Source organism: Malaclemys terrapin, chromosome 21 (assembly GCF_027887155.1).
Source record: "Malaclemys terrapin pileata isolate rMalTer1 chromosome 21, rMalTer1.hap1, whole genome shotgun sequence".
Lineage (NCBI taxonomy): Eukaryota > Metazoa > Chordata > Testudines > Emydidae > Malaclemys > Malaclemys terrapin.
The window spans coordinates 15,025,891-15,051,500 of NC_071525.1; the positions used below are offsets into that span (position 1 = coordinate 15,025,891).

The 25,610-nt window shown below is 50.3% G+C and overlaps 1 protein-coding gene across 2 annotated transcripts; it reads left to right on the plus strand.

The window, feature by feature from the left end:
- The first annotated feature begins 1,032 nt into the window (after window positions 1-1,032).
- On the plus strand, window positions 1,033-25,244 carry LOC128826927 (FXYD domain-containing ion transport regulator 5-like). Of its 2 annotated transcripts, XM_054010499.1 has the most exons (12): window positions 1,033-1,140; window positions 5,314-5,374; window positions 20,582-20,650; window positions 20,966-21,043; window positions 21,171-21,212; window positions 21,763-21,816; window positions 22,231-22,284; window positions 24,081-24,131; window positions 24,252-24,287; window positions 24,380-24,454; window positions 24,585-24,633; window positions 24,713-25,244. In XM_054010499.1, exons 1-12 carry the CDS (start codon window positions 1,135-1,137, stop codon window positions 24,735-24,737), a joined length of 600 nt encoding a protein of 199 aa, XP_053866474.1. In that variant the 5' UTR covers window positions 1,033-1,134; the 3' UTR covers window positions 24,738-25,244. The 2 variants fall into 2 exon arrangements, with proteins under 2 accessions (XP_053866474.1, XP_053866475.1); XM_054010500.1 differs by lacking the exons at window positions 1,033-1,140; window positions 5,314-5,374 and adding an exon at window positions 16,133-16,440.
- The last annotated feature ends 366 nt before the right edge of the window (window positions 25,245-25,610 follow it).

Below are 25,610 nucleotides of genomic sequence, written 5' to 3' on the forward strand. Positions count from 1 at the left end.
AGGGATAATGGAGAGGAATCTGGGACACGGCCCTACACAGGGCGGGGCGAGAGGGAATGGGGTATGGGGCCTTTCCCCTCTGGGGGTGCCCACTTCCACCTGGCCCTATTTCTCTCGGCCATTCAGCGCCCTGGGGACATGGCGGGTTTGGGCCCCAGAGGCCACTCAACTGGCCCCTCCCACCCGAGATGGGGAGGAAAGTCCGAACCTGGGGGCAGAGCTCTGAAAAAGGAAGTCAGATGCCCTATCCCAGCATGTCCCAGCATACCCCATTAAGAGAGATCTCCCAGCATGCACCAGTGCAGAATGGGACTCCCAAAATCCACCAGGCCTGGAGCAGACTCCCAGGATGCACCATGATCAGAGCAGTGCTCCCAGCTTGCACCAGGCACAGTGCAGGACTCCCAGAATGCACCAGGCTCAGAGCAGAACTCCCAGCAAGCACCGGTCCTGGAGTGGTACTCCCAGAATGCACCAGGCTCAGAACTGAGCTCCCTGCATACACCAAGCTCAGAGCAAAACTCCCAGCATGCACTAGTCCTAGAGTGGTACTCCCAACATGCACTGGGGCTCACCACCACCCTTGCCTACAGCCCTAGCTCCTGTCCTGCTGCTGTTCCTGAATCTCCCCTGCCTACCCAGGGCACCTCCCAATAGGAGGCTCCCGTGGAGCAGCCCTCTGCTGTGTGGGGCTGAGTAGAGTCCTGATCCCCACCTGCCCGGCTCCCTGGGGATAAGAAAATGACAGGGGGACAGGAGGGGGAATTGAGCACACTGAGATGCAGCCATCTCTGGGGTGGGGCAGCTGGGGAACATCTGCACATAACGCAGTATGGGGAAGGCTCGCCCAGTGCTGAGATGCAGCCACCTCTTGGGCAGGGCAGTTCTCTTCTTCTTTGTTTCCACTTCTCGGGGTTCCCTTTCATTTTGCGGCCACAACACTTGCAGACAAACAGTCCTCTGAGTGCACGCACACACGCACGCGCACACACACACACACACATATGGTCTCTCTCACACACGCGCCTCGCAGGAAGTACAGGCGGGAGGAAATGACTCGTGAGGCCTCCTCGTTCTGCTGCCCGAGTGCTGCCCTCCCCCTCCTGCTCACACACCGTCCCAGCGCCTGCTGCCATGAGGGTGAGTCCCCAGCCCCCATTCCGGATGCCTGGGTTCCCCGGCTCTGATCAGAGCCAGCTGTGCCCCCAGTCCAGCACCACGGCCCCGACTTCCTGCCACGAGCGACCCCAGTGGGTCACAGCTGCAGGGGGGGGGGGGGGCATTGAGTGGGGAGGGGCATGGGGAGCCAGGCAGGCTGGTGATGGGAACCAGGTGTCCTGGCCGGAGGGGGGCGGGGGGGAGAGGGGCTGGCAAGGGGCGGGGGGCGGGACCCTGGGATGGGAACCACGCCACAAAGCTGATGTGCATATGGGGCCGCAGCTAACAGTTGTAGACCTACATTCCCCCCAACATGCCATCCGGTCCCTATCTATCTAATCTAATCTATCTATCTATCTATCCTCATACCCCCATCTAATCTATCTATCTATCTATCTATCCTCATACCCCCATCTAATCTATCTATCTATCCTCATACCCCCATCTAATCTATCTATCCTCATACCCCCATCTATCTATCTATCTATCCTCACACCCCCATCTATCTAATCTATCTATCTATCCTCATACCCCCATCTATCTAATCTATCTATCTATCTATCTCTGTACACCCTCCACCCCATCTGATTCATTTGCCCTGTGAATAGACCTTGTCCAGCCACTGTCACCAGTCCCTTGGGAGACAGTGTGAGTTCCAGTGCAGTCACCTGCACTGACATCAGAGCAACCCTCCCCCAGCCTGGCCTGACCCTTCCGGGCTGTTCACTATGCAGGGTGGGGGGTTCTCCTCTGTACCCCAGGATTGTGTCAGAGTTCAATTTGTGTGGGGGGAGAAAGAAGTTTCTAGCTCATGGGCTTGGGGATCAAACATGAGTTGCCTGAGTCTGCCAGAGTTATCAGCGAGTTATCTTAAGTGCCAATACACAAATGCAAGAAGCCTGGGAAACAAGCAGGGAGAACTGGAAGTCCTGGCACAGTCAAGGAACTATGATGTTACTGGAATAACAGAGACTTGGTGGGATAACTCACATGTCATGGATGGTTATAAACTGTTCAGGAAGGACAGGCAGGGCAGAAAAGGTGGGGGAGTTGCATTGTATGTAAGAGAGGAGTATGACTTCTCAGAGCTCCGGTATGAAACTGCAGAAAAACCTGAGAGTCTCTGGATTAAGTTCAGAAGTGTGAGCAACAAGGGTGATGTCATGGTGGGAGTCTGCTATAGACCACCAGACCACGGGGATGAGGTGGATGAGGCTTTCTTCCGGCAACTAGCAGAAGTTACAAGGTCACAGGCCCTGGTTCTCATGGGAGACTTTAACCACCCTGATATCTGCTGGGAGAGCAATACAGCGGTGCACGGACAATCCAGGAAGTTTTTGGAAAGTGTAGGGGACAATTTCCTGGTGCAAGTGCTGGAGGAACCAGCTAGGGGCAGAGCTTTTCTTGACCTGCTGCTCACAAACCAGGAAGAATTAGTAGGGGAAGCAAAAGTGGATGGGAACCCGGGAGGCAGTGACCATGAGATGGTTGAGTTCAGGATCCTGACACAAGGAAGAAAGGAGAGCAGCAGAATACGGACCCTGGACTTCAGAAAAGCAGACTTTGACTCCCTCAGGGAACTGATGGGCAGGATCCCCTGGGAGAATAACATGAGGGGGAAAGGAGTCCAGGAGAGCTGGCTGTATTTTAAAGAATCCTTATTGAGGTTGCAGGAACAAACCATCCCGATATGTAGAAAGAACAGTAAATATGGCAGGCGACCAGCTTGGCTTAACAGTGAAATCCTTGCTGATCTTAAACACAAAAAAGAAGCTTACAAGAAGTGGATGATTGGACAAATGACCAGGGAGGAGTATAAAAATATTGCTCAGGCATGCAGGAGTGAAATCAGGAAGGACAAATCACACTTGGAGTTGCAGCTAGCAAGAGATGTTAAGAGTAACAAGAAGGGTTTCTTCAGGTATGTTAGCAACAAGAAGAAAGTCAAGGAAAGTGTGGGCCCCTTACTGAATGAGGGAGGCAACCTAGTGACAGAGGATGTGGAAAAAGCTGATGTACTCAATGCTTTTTTTGCCTCTGTCTTCACGAACAAGGTCAGCTCCCTGACTGCTGCACTGGGCAGCACAGCATGGGGAGGAGGTGACCAGCCCTCTGTGGAGAAAGAAGTGGTTCGTGACTATTTAGAAAAGCTGGATGAGCACAAGTCCATGGGGCCGGATGCGCTGCATCCGAGGGTGCTAAAGGAGTTAGCGGATGTGATTGCACAGCCATTGGCCATTATCTTTGAAAACTCATGGCAACCGGGGGAGGTCCCGGATGACTGGAAAAAGGCTAATGTAGTGCCCATCTTTAAAAAAGGGAAGAAGGAGGATCTGGGGAACTACAGGCCAGTCAGCCTCACCTCAGTCCCTGGTAAAATCATGGAGCGGGTCCTCAAGGAATCAATTCTGAAGCACTTAGAGGAGAGGAAAGTGATCAGGAACAGTCAGCATGGATTCACCAAGGGCAAGTCATGCCTGTCTAACCTAACTGCCTTCTATGAGGAGATAACTGGGTCTGTGGATGAGGGGAAAGCAGTGGATGTGTTATTCCTTGACCTTAGCAAAGCTTTTGATATGGTCTCCCACAGTATTCTTGCCGGCAAGTTAAAGAAGTATGGGCTGGATGAATAGAGTATAAGGTGGATAGAAAGCTGGCTAGATCGTCAGGCTCAACGAGTGGTGATCAATGGCTCCATGTCTAGTTGGCAGCCGGTTTCAAGCAGAGTGCCCCAAGGGTCGGTCCTGGGGCTGGTTTTGTTCAATATCTTCATTAATGATCTGGAGGATGGCGTGGACTACACTCTCAGCAAGTTTGCAGATGACATTAAACTAGGAGGAGTGGTAGATACGCTGGAGGGTAGGGATAGGATACAGAGGGACCTAGACAAATTAGAGGATTGGGCCAAAAGAAACCTGATGAGTTTCAACAAGGACAAGTGCAGAGTCCTGCACTTAGGAAGGAATAATCCCATGCACTGTTACAGACTAGGGACCGAATGGCTAGGTAGCAGTTCTGCAGAAAAGGACCTAGGGGTTACAGTGGACGAGAAGCTGGATATGAGTCAGCAGTGTGCCCTAGTTGCCAAGAAGGCTAACAGCATTTTGGGCTGTATAAGTAGGAGCATTGCCAGCAGATCGAGGGACATGATCATTCCCCTCTATTGGACATTGGTGAGGCCTCATCTGAAGTACTGTGTCCAGTTTTGGGCCCCACACTACAAGAAGGATGTGGAAAAGTTGGAAAGAGTCCAGCGGAGGGCAACAAAATTGATTAGGGGGCTGGAGCACATGACTTATGAGGAGAGGCTGTGGGAACTGGGATTGTTAGTCTGCAGAAGAGAAGAATGGGGGGGGGGGATTTGATAGCTGCTTTCAACTACTTGAAAGGGGGTTCCAAAGAGGATGGATCTAGACTGTTCTCAGTGGTGGCAGATGACAGAACAAGGAGCAATGGTCTCAAGTTGCAGTGGGGGAGGTTTAGGTTGGATATTAGGAAAAACTTTTTCACTAGGAGGGTGGTGAAGCACTGGAATGGGTTACCTAGGGAGGTGGTGGAATCTCCTTCCTTAGAGGTTTTTAAGGTCAGGTTTGACAAAGCCCTGGCTGGGATGATTTAGTTGGGGATTGGTCCTGCTTTGAGCAGGGGGTTGGACTAGATGACCTCCTGAGGTCCCTTCCAACCCTGATATTCTATGATTCTATGAGAGCCTGAGCCCATCGCTGGGTGTGGGAAGCTTCCCTGGGTGTGACTGACCCAGCAATGCTGCCTGAGTCTGCTGAGAGCCTGAGCCCGTTCCTGCCGGCAGCAGCTCCCCCGGTAGCTCATAAATCAACAAAGCAAATCCCCCCCAGCTCCACCCCAACACTGCTGGGTCTGTCCTCCCAGGCATCTCAGGCTTTGAAAACTTTTCACACACATTGGTCACCTTAGTAGCCCCTCGTGGCTAGTCTGATTCAGTCCGGCGCTGCACCACTACATATGAATGCCTGGGCGGGGAGCCCAGGGCAGGGCTAGCAGGTGCTGCAGGTCAGGAGTGAGGGGCACTGGCAGAGCTGGAGGCGGGCTCAGGCCTGGGCTGGCATGGGGTTGCGGGTGGGAGTGAGGGGTGCCAACAGAGCCCAGGACAATTGAGTCTCTCTGGTTTTGCTGCAGGTCCAGGTCGCCGTATTCTTGTTCCTGGTCCTGGACCCAGTCCTGGTTCTGACTCAGCAAGGTAAGTGTCACCTGCCTCTCCTTATGGCACCACATCCTGGGTAGCACCAGCATCCACAGCCCTGGGGCACCAGACCCCTTGGCTGACCAGGAAATCCAGCCTTGGGAAACATCTGTAGGAGGGACCGGCTGTCCTGGTGGGGCTGGGAACCAGGACTCCTGGGTTCTATCCCAGCTCTGGGAGGGGAGTGGGGTCTAGTGGTTAGATGGGGGGCTGGGAGCCAGGGGCTCCTGGGGATCTGTTCCCCCACTCTGTTTCTGTCCTTTTATGTGACCTTGGGCATGTCTCTTTGCTTCTCTGTGTCTCAGGTTCCTTCTCTTTAGGGGGAGAAAGGGGAATCCCCCTCAATCAAGAGCTGTACAGGGAATATGATGTGTAGGAGAGTAGGGCTGTTTCTGAGCAGCGTGCACTGCTTACACGCATGCATACACACACACACGGAGCAGGGTTCGTCCCCTCCAGCAGGGACACACACACACACACACACACACACACACACACACACACACAGTGGAAGCTGGGTGGCAGAGGACAACAAGCCATGGGTGGGGTGAGTGTCTGCCTGTCTGGCCTGGGGCTCCTCCACCCAAAATTTCCCACTCAGCCCTTTGCTCTGTCAAAGTCAGATTCAGGACTCACAGTTTGTCAAACCACTCTGTTTATTAGCACAGCGCTCTGCCAATGCATCCAGATAATGTGAGCACCATGCAAGACTCAAACTATCTTATTTATACAGATAAAAGGGCGCGAACTTAACAAGATAACAAAGAAAGCAGAATTGTTAAGTTTACCTGGGACTAAACACACATATCTTATTTCCTTACTAACTCTTACCGATCTCCTGTTAATGTCCCACCATTAGCTTAAGTGGACTCATTGGTCTATACCTTAATGTTTCTCTTCCTGACACCCGTATTTCAACATTCCTTATTTCTGCTTAAAGGTACATACATCATTTCTTCAATCCATTCTATTTTTACAATATAATTCTTTCTACTTTCACAATCCCTCCTTTTGGTCAAGCTACGCTATGACCAACAATTACCGGGTTCCACATATAAATCGTTCTTTATCTCCTTGTTCATCAGTGATATTTAAAATCATCATATTAGCACTCTGTTTTGGGGCAGTCACCTGGGTGGCATACCTTACACAATTCTGGATACAACAGGAGATTAACTGAAAACATACAAAAATCATTAGGATTCCAAACAGGATAGTCAGGGCTCCCTGAAACAATCAGTTTCCTATGCCAGAGAAATTGAACAGGTTACTTAGCCACTTCCATTAAGAACTCGGCTCTTCATGGGGAAGATATACGATTTGTTCTAAGTGGCTAACGCGATCTAGTACCTCATTGGTGTCGTCAGGTATAAACACACAACATTCTTTTCCAGTGAGAGCACAGGTCCTTCCTTTGGCCACCAGCACTATGTCCAACGCTTGACGGTTTTGGAGGGCCATCTGTCGGATCGCCCCTGTTTCTTTGGCCAGGGCTCTTAAACTCTCTCCGGTTTCATTTGCCATTATTTCAACTACTGCTTGTAACCTCAGGAGCCTTTTTGCATGGTGTATTACTCCCCCTAGTGGGATAAGGGAACCGCCAGTGGCCTCTTCCCAGGTTAAGGGGCTTATGTTATTTACATACCATTGGGCATCTGGTAAGTCCCTTTTTTTTGCCTGAAATTACGGAGGCATTCTCGTGGGAAGGACCCTAGCACTCGGAATTCTGGGAAGAGTCGGGCGGGATAACAGGTACCTGACCAGTTAGCTCATAATGCGGTATAAGCTTTGGTCCCACAAACCCAATGATTCCCTATTAAGGCCGGGAAGGGTCAGTTGCACCGATTTGTCATATAGGTGTTTGCAAAGATTCATAGATTCATAGATTCTAGGACTGGAAGGGACCTCGAGAGGTCATCGAGTCCAGTCCCCTGCCCGCATGGCAGGACCAAATACTGTCTAGACCATCCCTGATAGACATTTATCTAACCTATTAAATATCTCCAGAGATGGAGATTCCACAACCTCCCTAGGCAATTTATTCCAGTGTTTAACCACCCTGACAGTTAGGAACTTTTTCCTAATGTCCAACCTAGACCTCCCTTGCTGCAGTTTAAACCCATTGCTTCTGGTTCTATCCTTAGAGGCTAAGGTGAACAAGTTTTCTCCCTCCTCCTTATGACACCCTTTTAGATACCTGAAAACTGCTATCATGTCCCCTCTCAGTCTTGTCGGAGAAAAACTGAGTTCTCACTATTTTTGTTTAGGTGCAGCAAGTCAGAGGCTTTATTATTAACTCTCACATGTGCAGAGGAGAGAGCAAGTAGGTCTCTCTCTGGTAACTAATTACAGCAAGCATTTATACCTTTCATTACAGAAATAATGAGGGACAGCTTGCATTTTGTTTATACATAGGCCATCTTGATATCTCATTTCCTTACTTGTTTTGACTCTTGCCTACATACAATTAGTTTCTATACCTTATCTACACAAGGTCTTCTACACCTTATCTATACTGAGGTCACAATGACTTCTTACACAGCTCTTTCTCACCCGTCTCACACAATCCTCACACAATCCTCGCTTCTACAAATCTCGCGTTATCAGGGTCACAGCTAGCTTGACTCTTGCTAACAAAGACTGTCTCTTGCTAACGAAGCCTGACTCTTGCTAACAACCATCATGCATTGCAGTTCCCTTCTGTCAGTTCTTTTCTCTGCTTCCACAACCCCCCCCCTTTTGTACTTCTAGTACAACAAACATTCTCAAATCTCTATTTGCATCAAGTCCTGGACTTCAGATTCTAAATTAGATGCTTCAACCTTAGGGGTTTTGATTGGATGCAATGATAATGCATGATTAGCATGAACATGAAAGGTATTACTATTATTACGTCTTTTACAACAACAATAACATAATCCTAAACTAACTAATAACAATACAAGCAATAACATTCCCATAGCAATACTATAATGGGGTTGTTGTACAGCCTTTGTCATAAAGCACAATACATCATATTTAGTACATAAGGTAGCTACTCTATAAGCAGTGTGAAAGGCATACTTTTCTACTTGATATACATTTTGAAGCATGTGAATTTGCCCTTGTACCTCAGAGATTTTCTGAATCTCAGGTAACAATGAAAGCAAATTTTGAAATCTATCAGATAGTAAGCTAGTCCAATTAAAGGATATCTGGAACCTAAGGGCTACTTGAAAAACTCTATCTGCAGGCCAGTAAATGATATGATTGCCTGCAGTGGTAGTGAGATTAAAATGTATGTCTTGGGATACGGTGTCATTAACATACACACAGCTATCATTAGCTTGGAAGAGTAAGTGTCCTGTCAGGGTAGTTCCTTGTCCCCTACCCTCCCAGCAAACGTAGTCATAGACAGTGACGACTTCTCCTGGCTTCAGTTTACGTGTACACTGAAGCTGTGGGGATTCTAATGGCCAGAATGTCCACAGGTTACTTAACCCCATCCAAATGTCAGGTGTAATCCTAGGAGCACTAACTAAAAATCGATTGGGCATACCAGGTGGTCTAATTTCCCAGATGTCTCGATGAATTACCCAATCCCATATGCATCCTCCCCATGGACCTGGCAGGATACGGTATGTAGGAGCCCACACCCCCTGTACCGGTCCATATGCTTGGAAGGAGCACTGAGAACGTCCACACTTCCACCCAGAAAGTTTCCAAGTATGTCTCCATGGCCACAGGTCAGATGGCACTCCTGACGTGTCTGTAAGGGCAGTGGGCCAAGCCTGGTGCTCTAGATCATTCCGAATGGCCATTAGCTGGTCATTCAAGAAATCCTGAATCTCTGAGCATGCTAGATCCCACTGCAATGCCTTCCCAGCCTCAGTGATATTCAATACCATCTCTGTCAGTAACTTCTGGGTCATAAAACTAAGGGCGGAGATAACATGTAACTCACCAACTCCAGCCTGTACCTGGGTTAGTTGTGCTCCAGAAACAAGGCCTATGGCCTTCTCTAGTTGGCCCAATTTCTCATCATGTTCCTGATTCTTAAAAATATTCCAAACTGCTGCTGCACTATTGGCCCCATCCCACAGGGATCCGGTCAAGTCTCTTCTCTTTCTAGAAGAAATAACCCAAGCCCTCTGTTGTGCTAATCTAATGGCAGCCCCTTGTGAACAGTTCGGGTATGTAGAGGTAATCTGGAAACTGGATAAGGGCAATGAAAATTTAACAGTTCCCAGTGTGGTGTTAATCACAGTCCATCGATATCCTACTACATCTCTCTTTGGTGTAGTACTATACCACATCTGTTGGTCAAACACCTTTATGTATTTCCGGGAGGCATTAACATTAATGGTATAAGATGGAGTGTATTGCAGTAAGGTACAAGTCACATTATCAGTCACTGGAATCATTTCTATGCAGGTAAAATTTCCAGTGGCAGAACAAACTCTTTGAGTGCTTGTTCGATTGTTCACTAATTGGGTGATCAAATAACAATAAGGGCCTCTTTCATTTAACACAGTACAAATTCCAGGAACAATCATCATATCTATTTCACTATAGAACCCATCAATTGCAGTTATTAATTCTTGGGGTTCACTAGTAGTGATATCATGTATTTTTATCTCTACATATCCATTTGTTTTCCATTCAATTGTTTGCTCATATACATTATCTTGAACTTTAAAGAATAATTTCTCTGAGCAAAATTTCAGTAAATCACTGAGATGTGAAAGTCTTGGCCAATGAGTTTCATTGGAATGTGTAGTACTGTTTGTATCTGGATAAGTTACAGTGGTGGTGGCAAGGGTCAAGGGACTAGTGGTAGGTGTAGTCTTTGTAGTGGCAAGGCGTTTTTGATATTCATCATCTGAAAGCCAATTAGGGAGGGCAGTGCATCCTGAAGGTATCTGTCCATAAGCACAAAGCCCTGATCCTGGAAAGAATCCACCCCACCACTGGACCCCACATTCCCAGGAACGTTCCCCACAGTTCCCTCCTTGCCAATAAACAATACTTCGTTTCTTCCACCAGGGCCAGTTCTTAATGTCTTTTGTAGTTAGAAAGTTCTGGACTTTGGTGGTTTCAGCAGAGCGAGTGTTTCTTCTTTTCTTCTTCAAAAACAGTTGTGATTCACCATAATACCGGGGAGAGGTTACTAGCACTTCACCCTGTACTGGTGTGATTCCTGTAAAAGAATTCAAAGGCACAGTAGATCTGTCAGTGGACAAGGGAGAGGTTACTAGCACTTCACCTTGTCCTCTTTCCCTGCTGTCCAGGAGGCACAGCAGAGTTAGCAGGAGAAATAGGCTGATCAGCAGCTGGAGAATCCTCTCCAGGCGGAGGGGTCTTTTTGCAGTGCGAAGCATGGGTCCAGGTGGGCAGTCCTTGGCACTTCACAGCAGTGTTAGTGGTTAACAGGACTTGGAAAGGGCCTTTCCAGCGTGGAGCCAAGGCAGTCTTTCGCTGATGGACCTTTATGTAGACCCAGTCTCCTGGTTCCAGCGAGTGGCAGGGCTGCACAGGATCCTTGGGTAGTGCTTCTTTCACCTGTGTATAGAAAGACTTAACACATTTCATTAGTGCCTGACAATACTTAAGCATTGTGTCATCCATTAAATGAATGTCCATCTGAGCTAGGGTCAGTGGGGGCGCAGTTGGTAGTCTCATCGGGCGCCCTGTCAGAATCTCATGAGGGCTGAGTCCAGTCTTTCGATTGGGAGTGGCCCTCATACTCATTAGTGCCAGAGGAAGGGCATCTGGCCACTTCAAGTTTGTTTCAGCACAAATCTTGGCCAGTTTATTTTTCAGAATTCCATTCTGGCGTTCCACTGTCCCAGCAGACTGCGGATGGTGGGGACAGTGAAGGTTGTGTTGAGTCTGCAAAGCTGCACATAACTCCTTTACAATCTGTCCAGTAAAATGAGTTCCACGGTCACTGTTGATACTCACAGGGATGCCAAATCGTGGTACAAAATCTTTAAGCAGAAGTTTCACAACAGTCCTGGCATCTGCTTTCCTGCAGGGAAAAGCTTCAACCCAATTTGAAAATACATCCACCAAAACCAATACATATTCATAGCCACAACATTTAGACAGTTGAATAAAATCAATCTGAATATTTACAAAAGGTCCCCAAGGGGGAGGGTGAGCTGCCTGCCTAACTTTAACAGCTTTACCAATGTTATGCTGCTGACAAATCACACATTGTTGACAGTAGTGATGTGCAATGACTGGGAACCCGAACGCACACCAATCTCGGTTAACTGCAGCAACCATCCCCCCTTTGCTCACGTGAGCCATTCCGTGGTATACACGAGCAAGATAGGGCATTAGCATCTTCGGTGCAACCAGGCGACCAGCTGGGGCACGCCAAAGATGATCAGGGTGTAGAATACAGCCATTAGAACTCCAAAAACGTTTCTCAGCTGCCGATGCAGCTTCCTGGATCTTGGCCAGATCCTCAAGGGAGGCTAGTGGAGGCTGTTCAATCAAAGCACAAGTATATTCAGCCTGAGGTGCAGAAAGGGCCGCTGCTTTGGCTGCAGAGTCTGCCAAAGCATTTCCACGGGTAACTTCATCACGAGGGGTCTGGTGAGCTGTACATTTCACGACAGCTATAGCTTTGGGCAATAAAAGAGCATCTAAAAGAGCAGAGACATACAGACTGTTCTTAATAGGAGAACCAGTGGATGTAAGAAAACCTCTATACTTCCAGAGCAACCCATAATCATGTACCACTCCAAAAGCATAACGAGAGTCTGTATAGATTGTAACTGCTTGATCCTGAGCGAGAATGCAGGCTCGAGTTAAAGCCACAAGTTCGGCCACTTGAGCAGAAAACACAGAAGGAAGGAAAGCACTTTCAATAACAGCATGTGCAGAACACACAGCATAACCAGCAACCAATTTGCCCTTAGAATCTCGCAAGCACGAACCATCTACAAAGTAAATAAGATCAGGATTTTGCAAAGGCACATCTAGTAAATCATCTCTTGGACGAGAGAGAACCGATGTCACAGACACACAGTCATGTGGGTCTCCGTCTTTGGGCCCAGGCAACAAGGAGGCAGGATTTAGAACAGGGCAACGAGCCAAAGTAATATGAGATGAAGACAACAAGACAAGCTCATATTTTGTAAGACGAGAAGTGGATAGATGCTGTGTCTTAGATTTTAACAAGAGAGCAGCCACAGCATGAGGAACAGCAACAATCAAAGGAGATCCTAAGACAATAGATTCAGATACCTGAACAGCAAGAGCTGCTGCAGCTACAGCACGCAGGCAAGGGGGAAATCCAGCTGCCACAGCGTCTAGGGCAGTACTGTAATAAGCAATGGGACGGTGTTTGTCTCCGTGCCTTTGCGTTAATACAGCCAAAGCAAACCCATTACGCTCATGACAGAAAAGAGTGAATGGTTTAGCATAATCAGGAAGTCCCAGGGCTGGTGCACTGGACAGACTTTGCTTGATAGCAACAAAAGCTTGTTCAGCCTCTGGAGACCAAGGAAGAGGCTCAGGGGTACCTGACTTAGTCAGATCCTGTAAGGGTTTAATCATTGTTGCATAGCCTAAAATCCATTGTCTACAGTACCCAGTCATGCCAAGAAAAGTACGCATTTGAGAAATAGTTCCAGGCCTCTTAAAGGAACCTGGAGTGCATGTGCCACACTTCTAGTAAGATAACGGGTACTTTCCTCAGAGGGATTAGAATCAGGGGAGCTACTGGGAGGCTCAGAATCACCTCTTTGTGGTGAAGAGGAGGCTTCTCTCCCAGGGGAAGAGAGAACAATGTGTGCAGCTGATACATGCAGTGGTGAAACTGGCACTGCCGGGTGAGATTCGTTAGCAGACCCATGCTGTGCAGGGGGAGGAGGCAGCACGGGCTGCTGCTGCTGCTGAATGTTACTGAAGAAATCTAAAATATCCTCAGCAGTTTCCTCCTCACTGTCAGATCTAACTAATTGGGGATAAAGGGGAGCAGAAGGAATTGCTTGAACGGGATTAGGATACACAGGAGCTGAAGGAATCGCTCTAGGGGTTAAACAGCTGGATGCCTTGCATTTAAGCTGTAAATGTTGCACTTGGGCTTTTAACTTTTCCTGGGAGTCCTTTAGACTCCGCACTCGAGACTCGTGGAGTCTCTTTGTTGCTTCCTCCCACCAACAGACAAATTGCTCCCACTGTGTATCAGAGGCTTTTGGTGAAGCCAGAGTTTCTTTAAGGTATTTAAGTTTGTCTAAATCAAAGGTACCTTCTAGTGGACATTGTTTAGATGGATTTGCACGCGTGTAAAGATTCCAATTATCTAAATACCTGCAGGTTTTCGGGCCATAATGTACGTACATGAAATAAGCTGGGGTACCCTTAGGGGGTGAAAGGGAAGACTTAGACTGTCCCCCACCCATTTTCCAATCACACACTCAAAAGGGGAAGGATGCCCTGTCCGCGCTAGCGGCTCATAAACTAAGGATCTCTCCCTACAGGGTATTCACACAGGAGTGACTAACGAGGATAGCCATGACCCCCTACACCTCCCTTCAGCAAAGAGCGTCGGCTAATCTCAGAGAGAAAGCGCCGCTTACTCTGTTGCATCCAGTGAGATGGTCAGACTGTCAGTGGCTCACACGGAGAGGAAAAAGGGAGGAAAGATGGGTGCACACACTCCTAGACCCAGGTAGCCTCCTCGCCGGACGATGCCAGGCCGAGTCAACTTACATGGGTCGGATCTCCTAAAAGATCCTCTAGTTACCGGGCTTGCGTTAGAGTAGTTCTGGTCACGAGCCAAAAGACTTCGCAGAGTACTCTGGGCGTCTTCCGGTAACACTCAATTCACACTGTGTACACACACACACACACACACAGACTACACACACCAACATACCAAGGCCTTATACCAGGTACTACTCCTGAGTACCTCCAGGTACTATTCCCAAGTACCTTGATGCATCACTTGAGGCGGTAAAAACCCCTCTTGAGGCAGTAACAACTCCTCAATACAGGTGCAAACCCTATGCACCTAGCATATGCTTACAGGGGGCGGCAAACAATTCCCCTATTACGCCGCTCAGCATCTGACCTTGCTGCACAGTCAATAAGTTCGGATGGCGTGAGCCCAACAGGGGCAGACGGCCCCACGGACAGTCCTCCTCCGACACCCCAATAGAGATTTCAAAAGGTCTCTTACCTCTATTGTGGCGCCATGGGGTTCGAAGGGGAACGATCCGTAGCAGCTGCCGTTGCCTCAGTGGGCGTTGCCATCCCGGACGAGCCCCCAAATTGTCGGAGAAAAACTGAGTTCTCACTATTTTTGTTTAGGTGCAGCAAGTCAGAGGCTTTATTATTAACTCTCACATGTGCAGAGGAGAGAGCAAGTAGGTCTCTCTCTGGTAACTAATTACAGCAAGCATTTATACCTTTCATTACAGAAATAATGAGGGACAGCTTGCATTTTGTTTATACATAGGCCATCTTGATATCTCATTTCCTTACTTGTTTTGACTCTTGCCTACATACAATTAGTTTCTATACCTTATCTACACAAGGTCTTCTACACCTTATCTATACTGAGGTCACAATGACTTCTTACACAGCTCTTTCTCACCCGTCTCACACAATCCTCACACAATCCTCGCTTCTACAAATCTCGCGTTATCAGGGTCACAGCTAGCTTGACTCTTGCTAACAAAGACTGTCTCTTGCTAACGAAGCCTGACTCTTGCTAACAACCATCATGCATTGCAGTTCCCTTCTGTCAGTTCTTTTCTCTGCTTCCACAGTCTTCTCTTTTCCAAACTAAACAAACCCAATTCTTTCAGCCTTCCTTCATAGGTCATGTTCTCAAGACCTTTAATCATTCTTGTTGCTCTTCTCTGGACCCTTTCCAATTTCTCCACATCTTTTTTAAAATGCGGCGCCCAGAACTGGACACAATACTCCAGCTGAGGCCTAACCAGTGCAGAGTAGAGCGGAAGAATGACTTCTCGTGTCTTGCTCACAACACACCTGTTAATACATCCCAGGATCATGTTTGCTTTTTTTGCAACAGCATCACACTGTTGACTCATATTTAGCTTGTGGTCCACTATAACCCCTAGATCCCTTTCTGCTGTACTCCGGAGTAATATCCTCCAAAGGGGCACAGAGTAATTCTCCTTACGAGGAGTGGTGTTATTTGCATGGCATTGAAAGATTGTATTGTTCTTACTAAGGTTACTGTAAGGGGAACATGAGATTGATTTCTCTGTTTGATTCCAGGTGAGAAAAAATTCATATACCCATCCCTGGCCCGCCACTCTTTAGTTTTGTTCGAATAATCCCATACACCATTGGCCACAATATGCTGAAGACAACGGCTTTTTCCCAGATCCAACCCTGTCCCATTATACACCCAACACCAATGACCTTTTCCCTCCACCACACTTATCCATTTAGATACATGTATTCCCACTGCTTCCCAAGTGTCATTGCTGTTCCATGTTTTGTTAAACGGACGAGGTCCTCCAGTGAGGTCTGGGGAATTGAGTGGGATTGCCAGGACAGGAACACCAGCTTGAGAGTGGGCTGGGATGTGGCTGCAGACCCAGCAATTAGAAATATTAAGGGTCTGAGCTATCCACACTTGCTGCTGGATAAAAGAATTGTCATTGTGGACTCCCCAGACCTTAAGACACCAGCAGCCGAGGAACAGGCGCCACCAGAGGTACATGTTGGAGGCAAGGCCCTGCTGGTTCTGACAACCTCAACTGAGGGAACTGCAGTCACGGTTTTACATCCACCAGGGAGCAGGCGCTAGGCTCACTACTGCTTCTTCTTGGGCCTTGCTTTAGGTCGTCGTCTGCTTCTGGCAACCCTTACAAGAGCGTAGATTGTAAGGTACTGCAGGCTGTTCCTCTACGTCGTCTTCTGGAGTCAAAATTGACTCTGTGTGGTTCTGAGGTGATGATTGGTTCGCTGGGGATGGTGCCTTCTTACACTGTGAAGCATGTATCCACGCTGCGATGCCAGATAGTTTAACAGCCGTCTGGGTAGTAAGCAGTACCTGATGAGGACCCTTCCACTGGGGCTCCAAGGTGTGTTTTCGATGATAGTGCCGTATGTAGACCCAATCACCTGGCTTGAGGTCGTGGCAAACATCAGAGGTGGGTTCTGTCGGCCAGGCAGCTCGAACCTGTGAATGGAAGTGACTTACGGCTTGCATTAATCCCTTGCAATATTGAAGGCGCGTACTGTGCGTCAAGTTCACGTCTGGGACTGGAGTAATGGTAGCCATAGCTCGCATAGGGCGTCCCATAGCAATTTCAAAGGGACTCAATTTATGCCTTTGGGATGGAGTGGATCGCATTTCCATAAGGGCCAGTGGTAAAGCCACTGGCCAGCTTAACCCTGTCAAGTCACAAAGTTTAGCAAGCTTATTCTTAAGTACACCATTTCGTCTTTCAACTGCACCCGCGCTCTGTGGGTGGTAGGGACAGTGCAACAGGTGTGTGATATGTAACACACGATCCAGGTGTTGAACAAGTTGTCCGGTAAAATGTGTACCCCGATCACTGGACAGAGAGGCAGGAATTCCCTTGGCAGGCAGAATATGATTTAACAAACATTTGGTACAGACAGTGCGTCAGCCTTTCGAGCACCAGAAAATAAACATACCATAACCAAAATAAATTCATATTGTTGTCACTTAGGCATTTGTACAAAATCAAGTTGCCAATGCAAGAATGGTGTTTGGGGCAGGACCCGGAACCCCTGAGCCACTTTTACAGGTTTACCAATATCGTGGCTTTGGCAAGTGGTACAGGCGGCACAGTGGCGGGTTGCAAAAGAGCTGAAATGGGGGGCCCACCATCCTGCCTTAGTTACAGCAGAGACCATCCCCTCCTTTCCAACATGTGAAACACCGTGTAGCAGGGTGGCCAGCGACGGATAGAGTGAAAAGGGGGCCACAAAGGCGCCAGCGGGCGAACGCCAAAGAGAATCAGGATGTAGAGAGCAACCCTGGGCAACCCAGGAGTCCTTTTTGGCTTCTGGGTCAGAGTCTTGGAGCAGGGTGAGGTTAGTGAGGGACAGCGGTGGTATAGAAACAGAAAGGGAACCTAGAAATGCATCTGGAGAAGGTTCTATGGCAGCAGCATGTTTAGCAGAGGTGTCAGCAAATGCGTTACCCTTAGCAACATCAGTATCCATCATCGAGTGGCCAGGGCACTTAACAATAGCTAGGGCAGACGGAAGTAAAACTGCATACAGGAGAGCAGCGATGGAGGGGCCATTTTTGATAGGGGTACTGGCGGAGGCAAGGAAACCCCGAGCTTGCCAGAGGGTGCCAAGGTCACGTACAACCCCAAAAGCGTAGGGGGAAGTCAGTCTAAATGGTGGCGTAGCGTCCCTCCGCCAAAAAGCAGGCACGGGTGAGGGCAACTAATTCAGCAACTTGCGCTGAGGTTACAGAAAGTAAAGGCGCAGCTTCTAGAGTTTCAGAGAGTGACACTACAGCGTATCCTGCAAGGAGACGACCTTGGTTGTCTCGAAAACAGGAACCATCAGTAAACAAAACAAGGTCAGAGTTAGGGAGAGGGACATCAGAAAGGTCAGAGTGCGGGATGGTGACAGCAGAGACAGTTGCAAGGCAGTCGTGGGGATCACCGTCATCAGACAAAGGAAGGAGTGTGGTAGGGTTTAACTGAGAACAATTCTTTATGGTGATATACGAAGCCGACAGCAGTAAAAGTTCATACCTGGTAAGGCGGGCGGAGGAGAGGTGGCCTGTGTTATGTTGTAGCAGGAGGGTTTCCACAGAGCGAGGGACCATGAGGGTAAGAGGAGAGTGGAGGACAAGGGATTCGGACATTTCGACTAAGTGCGCTGCGGCAGCCATAGCACGCAGGCAGGGGGGTAAGCCTTGGGCAACAGGGTCCAAAGTGGCAGAGAAATAAGCCACTGGGCGGTTTTTGTCTCTGTGCATCTGAGTGAGGACTCCCGGTGCACACCCAGATTGTTCGTGGCAGAAAAGAGTAAAGGGCTTAGAATAGTCAGGCAGCTCTAAGGCAGGGGCAGAAGCCAAACCCTGTTTGAGGGAAACAAAGGCAGAGTTGGCCTCAGGGGGCCACAGCAAGGGGTCAGGCACAGAGACTCGAGTGAGTTCCTGGAGAGGTTTTGCAAGGGAGGCATATTGGGGAATCCATTGCCTGCAAAATCCAGCCATGCCCAAAAACTTTCAGACCTGGCGTGGGGAGTGGGGAGCGGGGTCAGGGAAAACTGAGGATAGCTTGGACACGGGTGGGAGAAAGTGTACGGGAACCCGGGGAGAGGAGAAAGCCGAGGTATGTGACAGAGGCCTGACAGAGCTGTAGCTTAGAGGAGAAGCCTTGTGACCCTTCTTTGCTAGGGCAGTAAGGAGCACTAAAGAATCAGTTTCTGAGGCAGACAACAAAGGGGAACAGAGGAGTAGATCATCTCCATATTGGACTAGTGTGGACCTGGACGGAAAAACAAGGTCAGCAAGGTCTCGGGCTAATGCTTGGGAAAAGTGAGATGGACTTTCAGTATCCCCCTGGGGGAGCGTGGGCCATGTGTGCTGTTGCCCCTTGTAAGAAAAGGCAAAAAGAGACTGGGAGTCAGGGTGAACCCGGACAGAAAAGAAAGCAGAGCACAAATCAACAACAGTAAAATGAGTTGCACCTGGTGGGCTAGAAGCCAGAATCGTTGCTGGGTTAGGGACAACAGGAAAGGCGGGTATAACAATGTGATTAATGGCTCGAAGATCCTGAACAAACCGCCACGATTTACCATCAGTTTTTCAAACTGGGAGGATAGGGGTGTTACAGGGGCTGGAGCAGGGGACAATAATGCCTTGTTCCCGCAGGGTGGTCATGACCGGAGCAATGCCAGCCTCTGCTTTGGGGTTTAAAGGGTATTGAGACAGGCGAGACAGGGGTTTAGAGGAGTCAACAGTAATGCACACGGGGTCAGTATTTAAGCGGCCCACTTCAGATGGGTGGGTTGGCCACAGAAAAGATGGGACCTGCAAAATTAGGTGTTCAAGGGACGGGATCAATGGGTAACAGGGAACTGGAGTGGAAAGGGAAGTTTCAGACAGCAGGGAGGCCAGAGAATTGCTCAGAGAGGACTGGGGAATTTGTAAGTAGACACCATCTGGGGAAGAATAGATGGTACAGCCAAGTTTACATAACAGATCCCGACCCAAAAGGTTTACCGAAGTGGAATCAGAGAGAAGGAATGCATGATCCACGGAAAGGAGACCGACCTGGACCGGTAGAGGTTTTGAAAGGGGATAAGGGGTTGGAATTCCCGTAATACCCACAGCGGACACAGTTTTTCCGGAGCAGGGAACTGCAGGCAGGTCGGTAGTACAAACTGCAGAGAGTGAAGCTCCCGTATCAACAAGGAAAGGGAGAGAAAGATCATTAATAGTCAAAAGACACTCACCCGTGGGAGTGAGAGGTAGTAAAGGAGCTAAAATTTCCTGAGGTTCCCCGGCGTCCCGTCATTGCTGTGGGACAAAGTAAGGCTGGGGACTGTCGGGCTGTGCCGACAGGGGGTCTAATTGGTTATTTACAGAGCTATCAGGCCGGGTAGGACACTCGTTCTTCCAATGTTCGGGCTGCTTACAGTAATTACAAACATCCCCAAAACCCAAAAATCCACTTCCACGACCCCTCCCGCAACCACATCCCCAGAACCTTCCCTGTCCCTGGTACTGTTTGCCCTGCCCTGAATAATGCTGAATTTGCAGGGCCATTAATTTTTGAGAGGACTGTTCCTCCTTTCCTTTCAGAGTGCGTCGGCAGTGCTCTGCCACTGTTTGCAATTTGTCCATGGTTTCGGTCTCCCACCCAACACTTATTCGCTTTAGCATATTGCCAATAGCAGGTAGGAGGCCATTAACAAATGCATGAGCCAGGGCGCCCTGTTGATTTTAGGAGTCTGTACTCGAGGGATGGCTTCAAGTAGATTTTTAGCTCAGTCCTTACACTTTTTCTGGGATTCAGCGTCAGGACCGGTGTCTGGCAAATTAGAGTGGCGCTCACTGACGGGCCAATTTGCTGCTGTGAGCCATTTTTCATGTTCGCTCGGGGTTACAAGTAGCTTGCACAGCTGCAGGAGGTCTCCCTCAGCGGCTTCCTGCTAAAAGGAACATACAGCATTTCTTCAATTCATTCTATTTTTACAATATAATTCTTTCTACTTTCACAGCTCCCACAGATAACTCCCTGAAGGCGACGCCTTTGCTGGCTAAGACAATCCTTGAGGATAAGCAGGGGGGTAAGTGACAGCCCAGAGCCCACTGCATGGACAGGTGTGCTGTGGGGAGCAGGGCAGGGAGTTAGTAGGGGGCGCTGTGCTGTGGAGAGCAGGGCGGGCGGTCAGCAGGGTTGCGGGGAGCAGGGGGTCAGCAGAGGGCACTGTGCTGCAGGGAGTGGGCTGGGACCCAGAAGGGGCGCTCTGTGTGTATGTGTCCTTGCTGGTTGGGATCAGCCTGGTGCTGTGGGGGGTGTGTGTGTGTGTGGGATACAGACTAGCTGCCATGTGGTTCATTGTCGCTCACACATGCACACGGAGGCTTTTATCCTTCATCAGCAATCGTCATCCCAACGCCCGAAGTGGGGCAGGACTCTGGAGTCATGACCCCATCTGACCCCAACTTGGATTTGAGAGGTGAATATCAGTGCCTGGCAGCCATCCCTGTGTGGCGTTATGTGCAGCTGTTCCCCAACTGTCCCACCCCAGAGGTGGCTGATCCATTGTTTCTAATCTCAGTTCTTTCTTTGCATGACATGGCCAGATGGAGACCAAGATGCAGAGGTGGAAAACACATCTAGCGCAGGTAGTAGGCATCATGTGGAAGATGGGGTGACCAAGGGTGGGAGCTCCCCACTCCAGGCCAAGCCAGATCCCCTCCACATAGCCCCAGTCATAGAATCATAGAAGATCAGGGTTGGAAGAGGCCTCAGGAGGTCACCTAGTCCAACCCCCTGCTAAAAGCAGGACCAACACCAACTAAATCATCCCAGCCAGGGCTTTGTCCACCCCCCCAATCATACAGCAGGTAACTGCTCTGCCCCACAATGTGCCCCCCAGTCCCTCCAGTGGCGACACCCCAGTTAGGTGTGACTTGGCTGGGAAAAGCTCCCTACATAAGAGCTCAGCCTGAAAAGAGTGACAGGGATGTTAAAAATGGAAGAAGGACCAGCTGGGAGAGCAGGGGGCTGCGGGTCAGGAGTGAGGGGCACGGCTGAGCTGCTGAGGGGAACCCCAGGGCTGGATAGCCAGGGCTGCAGGTTGGGAGTGAAGGGCACCGGCAGAGTTGGCGGGGGGTGGGGGATGGGCAGAAGGGTCCAAGATCTGAGTCCCACCCTCCTTTGATCTCCCTGCAGCCACCACAGGGTCTGGAGGCTCCAGTTCCGGCAGCACGATCACAACCGCTTCAGGTAGGAGAAACAACCAGCCCCCCGTCCCCACATCCCACCCCAGAGGCAGCTGCATCTCAGTGCGAGGCAGGGGCTCCCTGGATGACCAGCCCCCCACATCCCATCCCTGTTACCAGATTTGCCCGTTACTTTGGGGTATGCTCATTTATTAGGGTTACTGTTCTGGGGGGGGAGGGTTCAGTAATTCTATCACACGCACACACAGCAAGTCTGAGCGGACCGGGTTGTCAAGGTTCCTTCCCCACTCTGAACAGGAGTGAGGAGCACGGCCGAGCTGTTGAGGGGAACTCCGGGGCTGGGATAACCAGGGCTGTGGGTCAGGAGTGAGGGGCACTGGCAGAGCTGGCGGGGGGGGGGGGGGGGGGGAAGAAGGGTCCAGGATCTGAGTCCCACCCTCCTTTGATCTCCCTGCAGCCACCACAGGGTCTGGAGGCTCCAGTTCCAGCAGCACGAGCACAACCGCTTCAGGTAGGAGAAACAACCAGTCCCCGCCCGCACGTCCCACCCCAGAAGCAGCCACATCTCGGTGCTAGGCAAGGGCTCCCTGGATAACCAGCCCCCCACATCCCACCCCTGTTACCAGATTTGCCTGTTACTTTGGGGTACGCTCATTTATTAGGATTACTCTTCTGGGGGGGAGGGTTCAGTAATTTTATCAATGTACTGCTTGTATCACTTGTGTGTTCTCATACGGAGCTCTACTTCCCCCTTCTGCAAGTCCCCTCCCAGTGGAGCTCTCCTGCAGGATCTCGGTTCCCCAGGGCTGGGTTCCTCCAGCCCCAGAATCACACACTCACACACTAACAGAGCAAGTCTGAGCGGACCGGGTCAATCAGCACTTTCAAGCGGATCTCCTATATGTCCCTGGACTCAGCAGGCTAGGTCGAGCAGCACCTCCAAGCTGCCAGGTTCATCATGTCCCTATCCCCACTTTCACGTTACAATTGTTCCAGTCGTGACCCACTTGATGAGCAAACCCCACAGGATTTTTGGGCGCTGCAGGGATCTGTAGCTTAGGTCAAAGGGGCATTGCTACAGAGCGAATGGGGAAACCAAAAACACAAAAGAGAGAGAGAGAGAGGGAAGCAACCAGCTTAACCATAAAAGTTATTTATTGCCAGGTAGTAACAATACAAGGGGAGCCAAACAAAGAAAACAGTGACATTATTGAATCTAGCTTAAATTTGATTACCAAAGTCCGGTTTAGAAAACTATAAGTGATCACACAAGTCAGGGTCAGAAGGCTACACCTAGAGAGAAAGCTGGGTTCTCGCCACTCCGGGAAGCTTGAACCGGTCGGGGGTCCCAGGTGGTGATGGTAGGGGAGGTGTCCGGAGTGCTGGAGACAGGCAAAGCCCCCAGCATGATCAGTCAGGAGAAGATGAAGTCCCAATGAACTGATGCAGATGTTTGATCCAGGCATCAGAACACTTACTGGAGTGTGGGTAGGAGTTTTTGTAGGGAAAGAGCAATGGTTCAAGGGAAAACACTAGATTTGTTTGTAGGTAAACTGATGGCTCAAGGGAGAATACCAAAGTTGTTTCGTTCAGGCTAGACAATAGGAACTGTTCATTCCTGGCTATGGGAGGTGTTTTTTCGAGGGAGCTCACAATGCAATTAGGCAGCTGCAGTATTTTGGATACCAATAAAGGATTTATTACTAGAATTGGTCTGATAACTGCTGAGCTGTGTGTGGGCAGGCGTGGGTTCACTGACATCTGGAGCAGAGAACCTCCATCATGCAATGCTTCCCTGCTTTTCTGGTCCCAGAGATCAGGGCGGGTGTTGCCTTGGAATCTCTGTTCTCCATTCTGTATGCTAATGGGGATGCCTCCTTGTCCCATCTTTGATGCAAATGAGGCTAGGGAAGTTTCCTTAATCAGTCACCCTTGTCCCAGGGGTTTAGGTGTGTCTCCCCCCACCCTTCACTGCTCTCTGCAAGTCTTTCTTCTGATCAGCTTTGGTTCAAGCAGAGGCGGGGGGGGGGGAGGTGTCCTTCGTGAATCAAACAGACTGGATACTGCACCCTGGTTCCCTAAGAACATAGAGCTGACAGGTAACAGCGCAGAGGCGGCCGCATCTCAGTACCAAGCGAGGGGTCACTGGATAACCAGTCCCCCCTCACATCCCACCCCAGAGGCGGCCGGGCGAGGGCTCCCTGGATAACCAGCTGCCCTGTGGCCCATCCCAGAGGCAGCTGGGGGGAGAGCAGGTCTTAGCTGGGGTCTCTGGATCCTTTTCACCCCAAAGCTTGTTCTTTCTAGGCTCCAAGAGGCCTATTACCCACAGAGAGCCCGGGAGCTCGGCCAGATCAGGTGAGTGCCCTGGGGCCGGATCGGAGCCGGAGCCCCCCAGAGGGGAAAGGTCCCTGCCCCATTCCTCCCCCCCCACCCCCGAGCTGGGCATTTGGGGTAATTCTCTCTCTGCCCCCGCAGGAGCCGGCCAAAGCCAAGAGGAAATCTTCACTTACGGTGGGTAGCAGCTGTTCCTGCCTCGAGCAGCAGGGGGTGCTGCTGCTCACCTCACTCGACTCACAGTCGCCCCCTTCCCTCCTCCCTTCCAGATTACCACTCCCTGCGCAAGTGGGGCCTGATAGCCGCCGCCATTCTCTTCGTCCTGGGCATCCTCATCCTCACCTGTGAGTAGGGGTTGGAACCAGGACTCCTGGGTTCTCTCCCCGGCTCTGGGAGGGGAGTGGGGTCTTATGGGTAGAGCGGGGCTTGGAGCCAGGACGCCTGGGTTCACACTTGTTCTCTCTCCATCCCCAGGTGGTAAATACGGGAAGCTCCCCGGATGTGGGGGCCGGAAGCGAAGGAGGTGAGAGCCCCTCTTGGGCCCTGCAGGGTCCCCCCAGTCCAACCCAGCCTCCCTCACCCTCTCTCCCTTTTCCTTGCAGCGCCTATGATATCTCACGGCTCTGAGGCACCCCCTGCTGGGGGATCCGTTTGGGGATCGGACACTGCTTGGAGGGGCCGGCTCAGAGCCCCACAACGATGCTGCATACCTGGGGGCTGAGGCAGAACCAGCAGCACAGACCCGAGGGCTGCCAAGTGTCCCCCGCTCCCCCCTCTGTGATCCGCCTGTCAGCAGCACCCCAGCTCTGATCACCCCGGCTTGGCCCCTCTAGCCCCCGGCTGACTCCCCAGCCTGTCCCCCAGGCCTGGATCCTCCATCCCTCTCCTTTCCCCCTCCCAGCCTTGTCCCCCCATCCCTGTCCCCTCCCCCTTCCTGGCCTGGATTCCCCATCCTTGTCCCCCCCTTCACGCCTTGTCCCCCCTAAATCCAAGTCCCCAGCCTGCACCTGGCCTGTCTTCCCCATCCCTGTCCACCCTCCCCGTCTCTGAGCGCCGGTCGCCCCTGTGTTGTATTTTGATGACATTAAACGACTCCCCCTGGGGAAGCAAAGTATCTGTGAGCCTCTCACACAACATGGAGGTGTGTGTGTGCGCGCGCGCGCGGGGGGGGGGGGGGGGGGTAGGAGTCAGGACTCCTGGGTTTTATTCCCAGCTCTGGGAGGGAAGTGGAATCTAGTGGTGTGAAGGCTCCTTCCCCACTCTGAACTTTAGGGTACAAATGTGGGGGCCTGCATGAAAACTTCAAAGCTTAACTACCAGCTTAGACCTGGTCCGCTGCCACCACTCCCAATGGGCTAATTCCCTTCCCTGGGTAGCCTTGAGAGACTCTTCACCAATTCCCTGGTGGACACAGATCCAACCCCTTGGATCTTAAAACAAGGAAAAATCAATCAGGTTCTTAAAAAAGGCTTTTAATTAAAGAAAAAGGTCAAAATCATC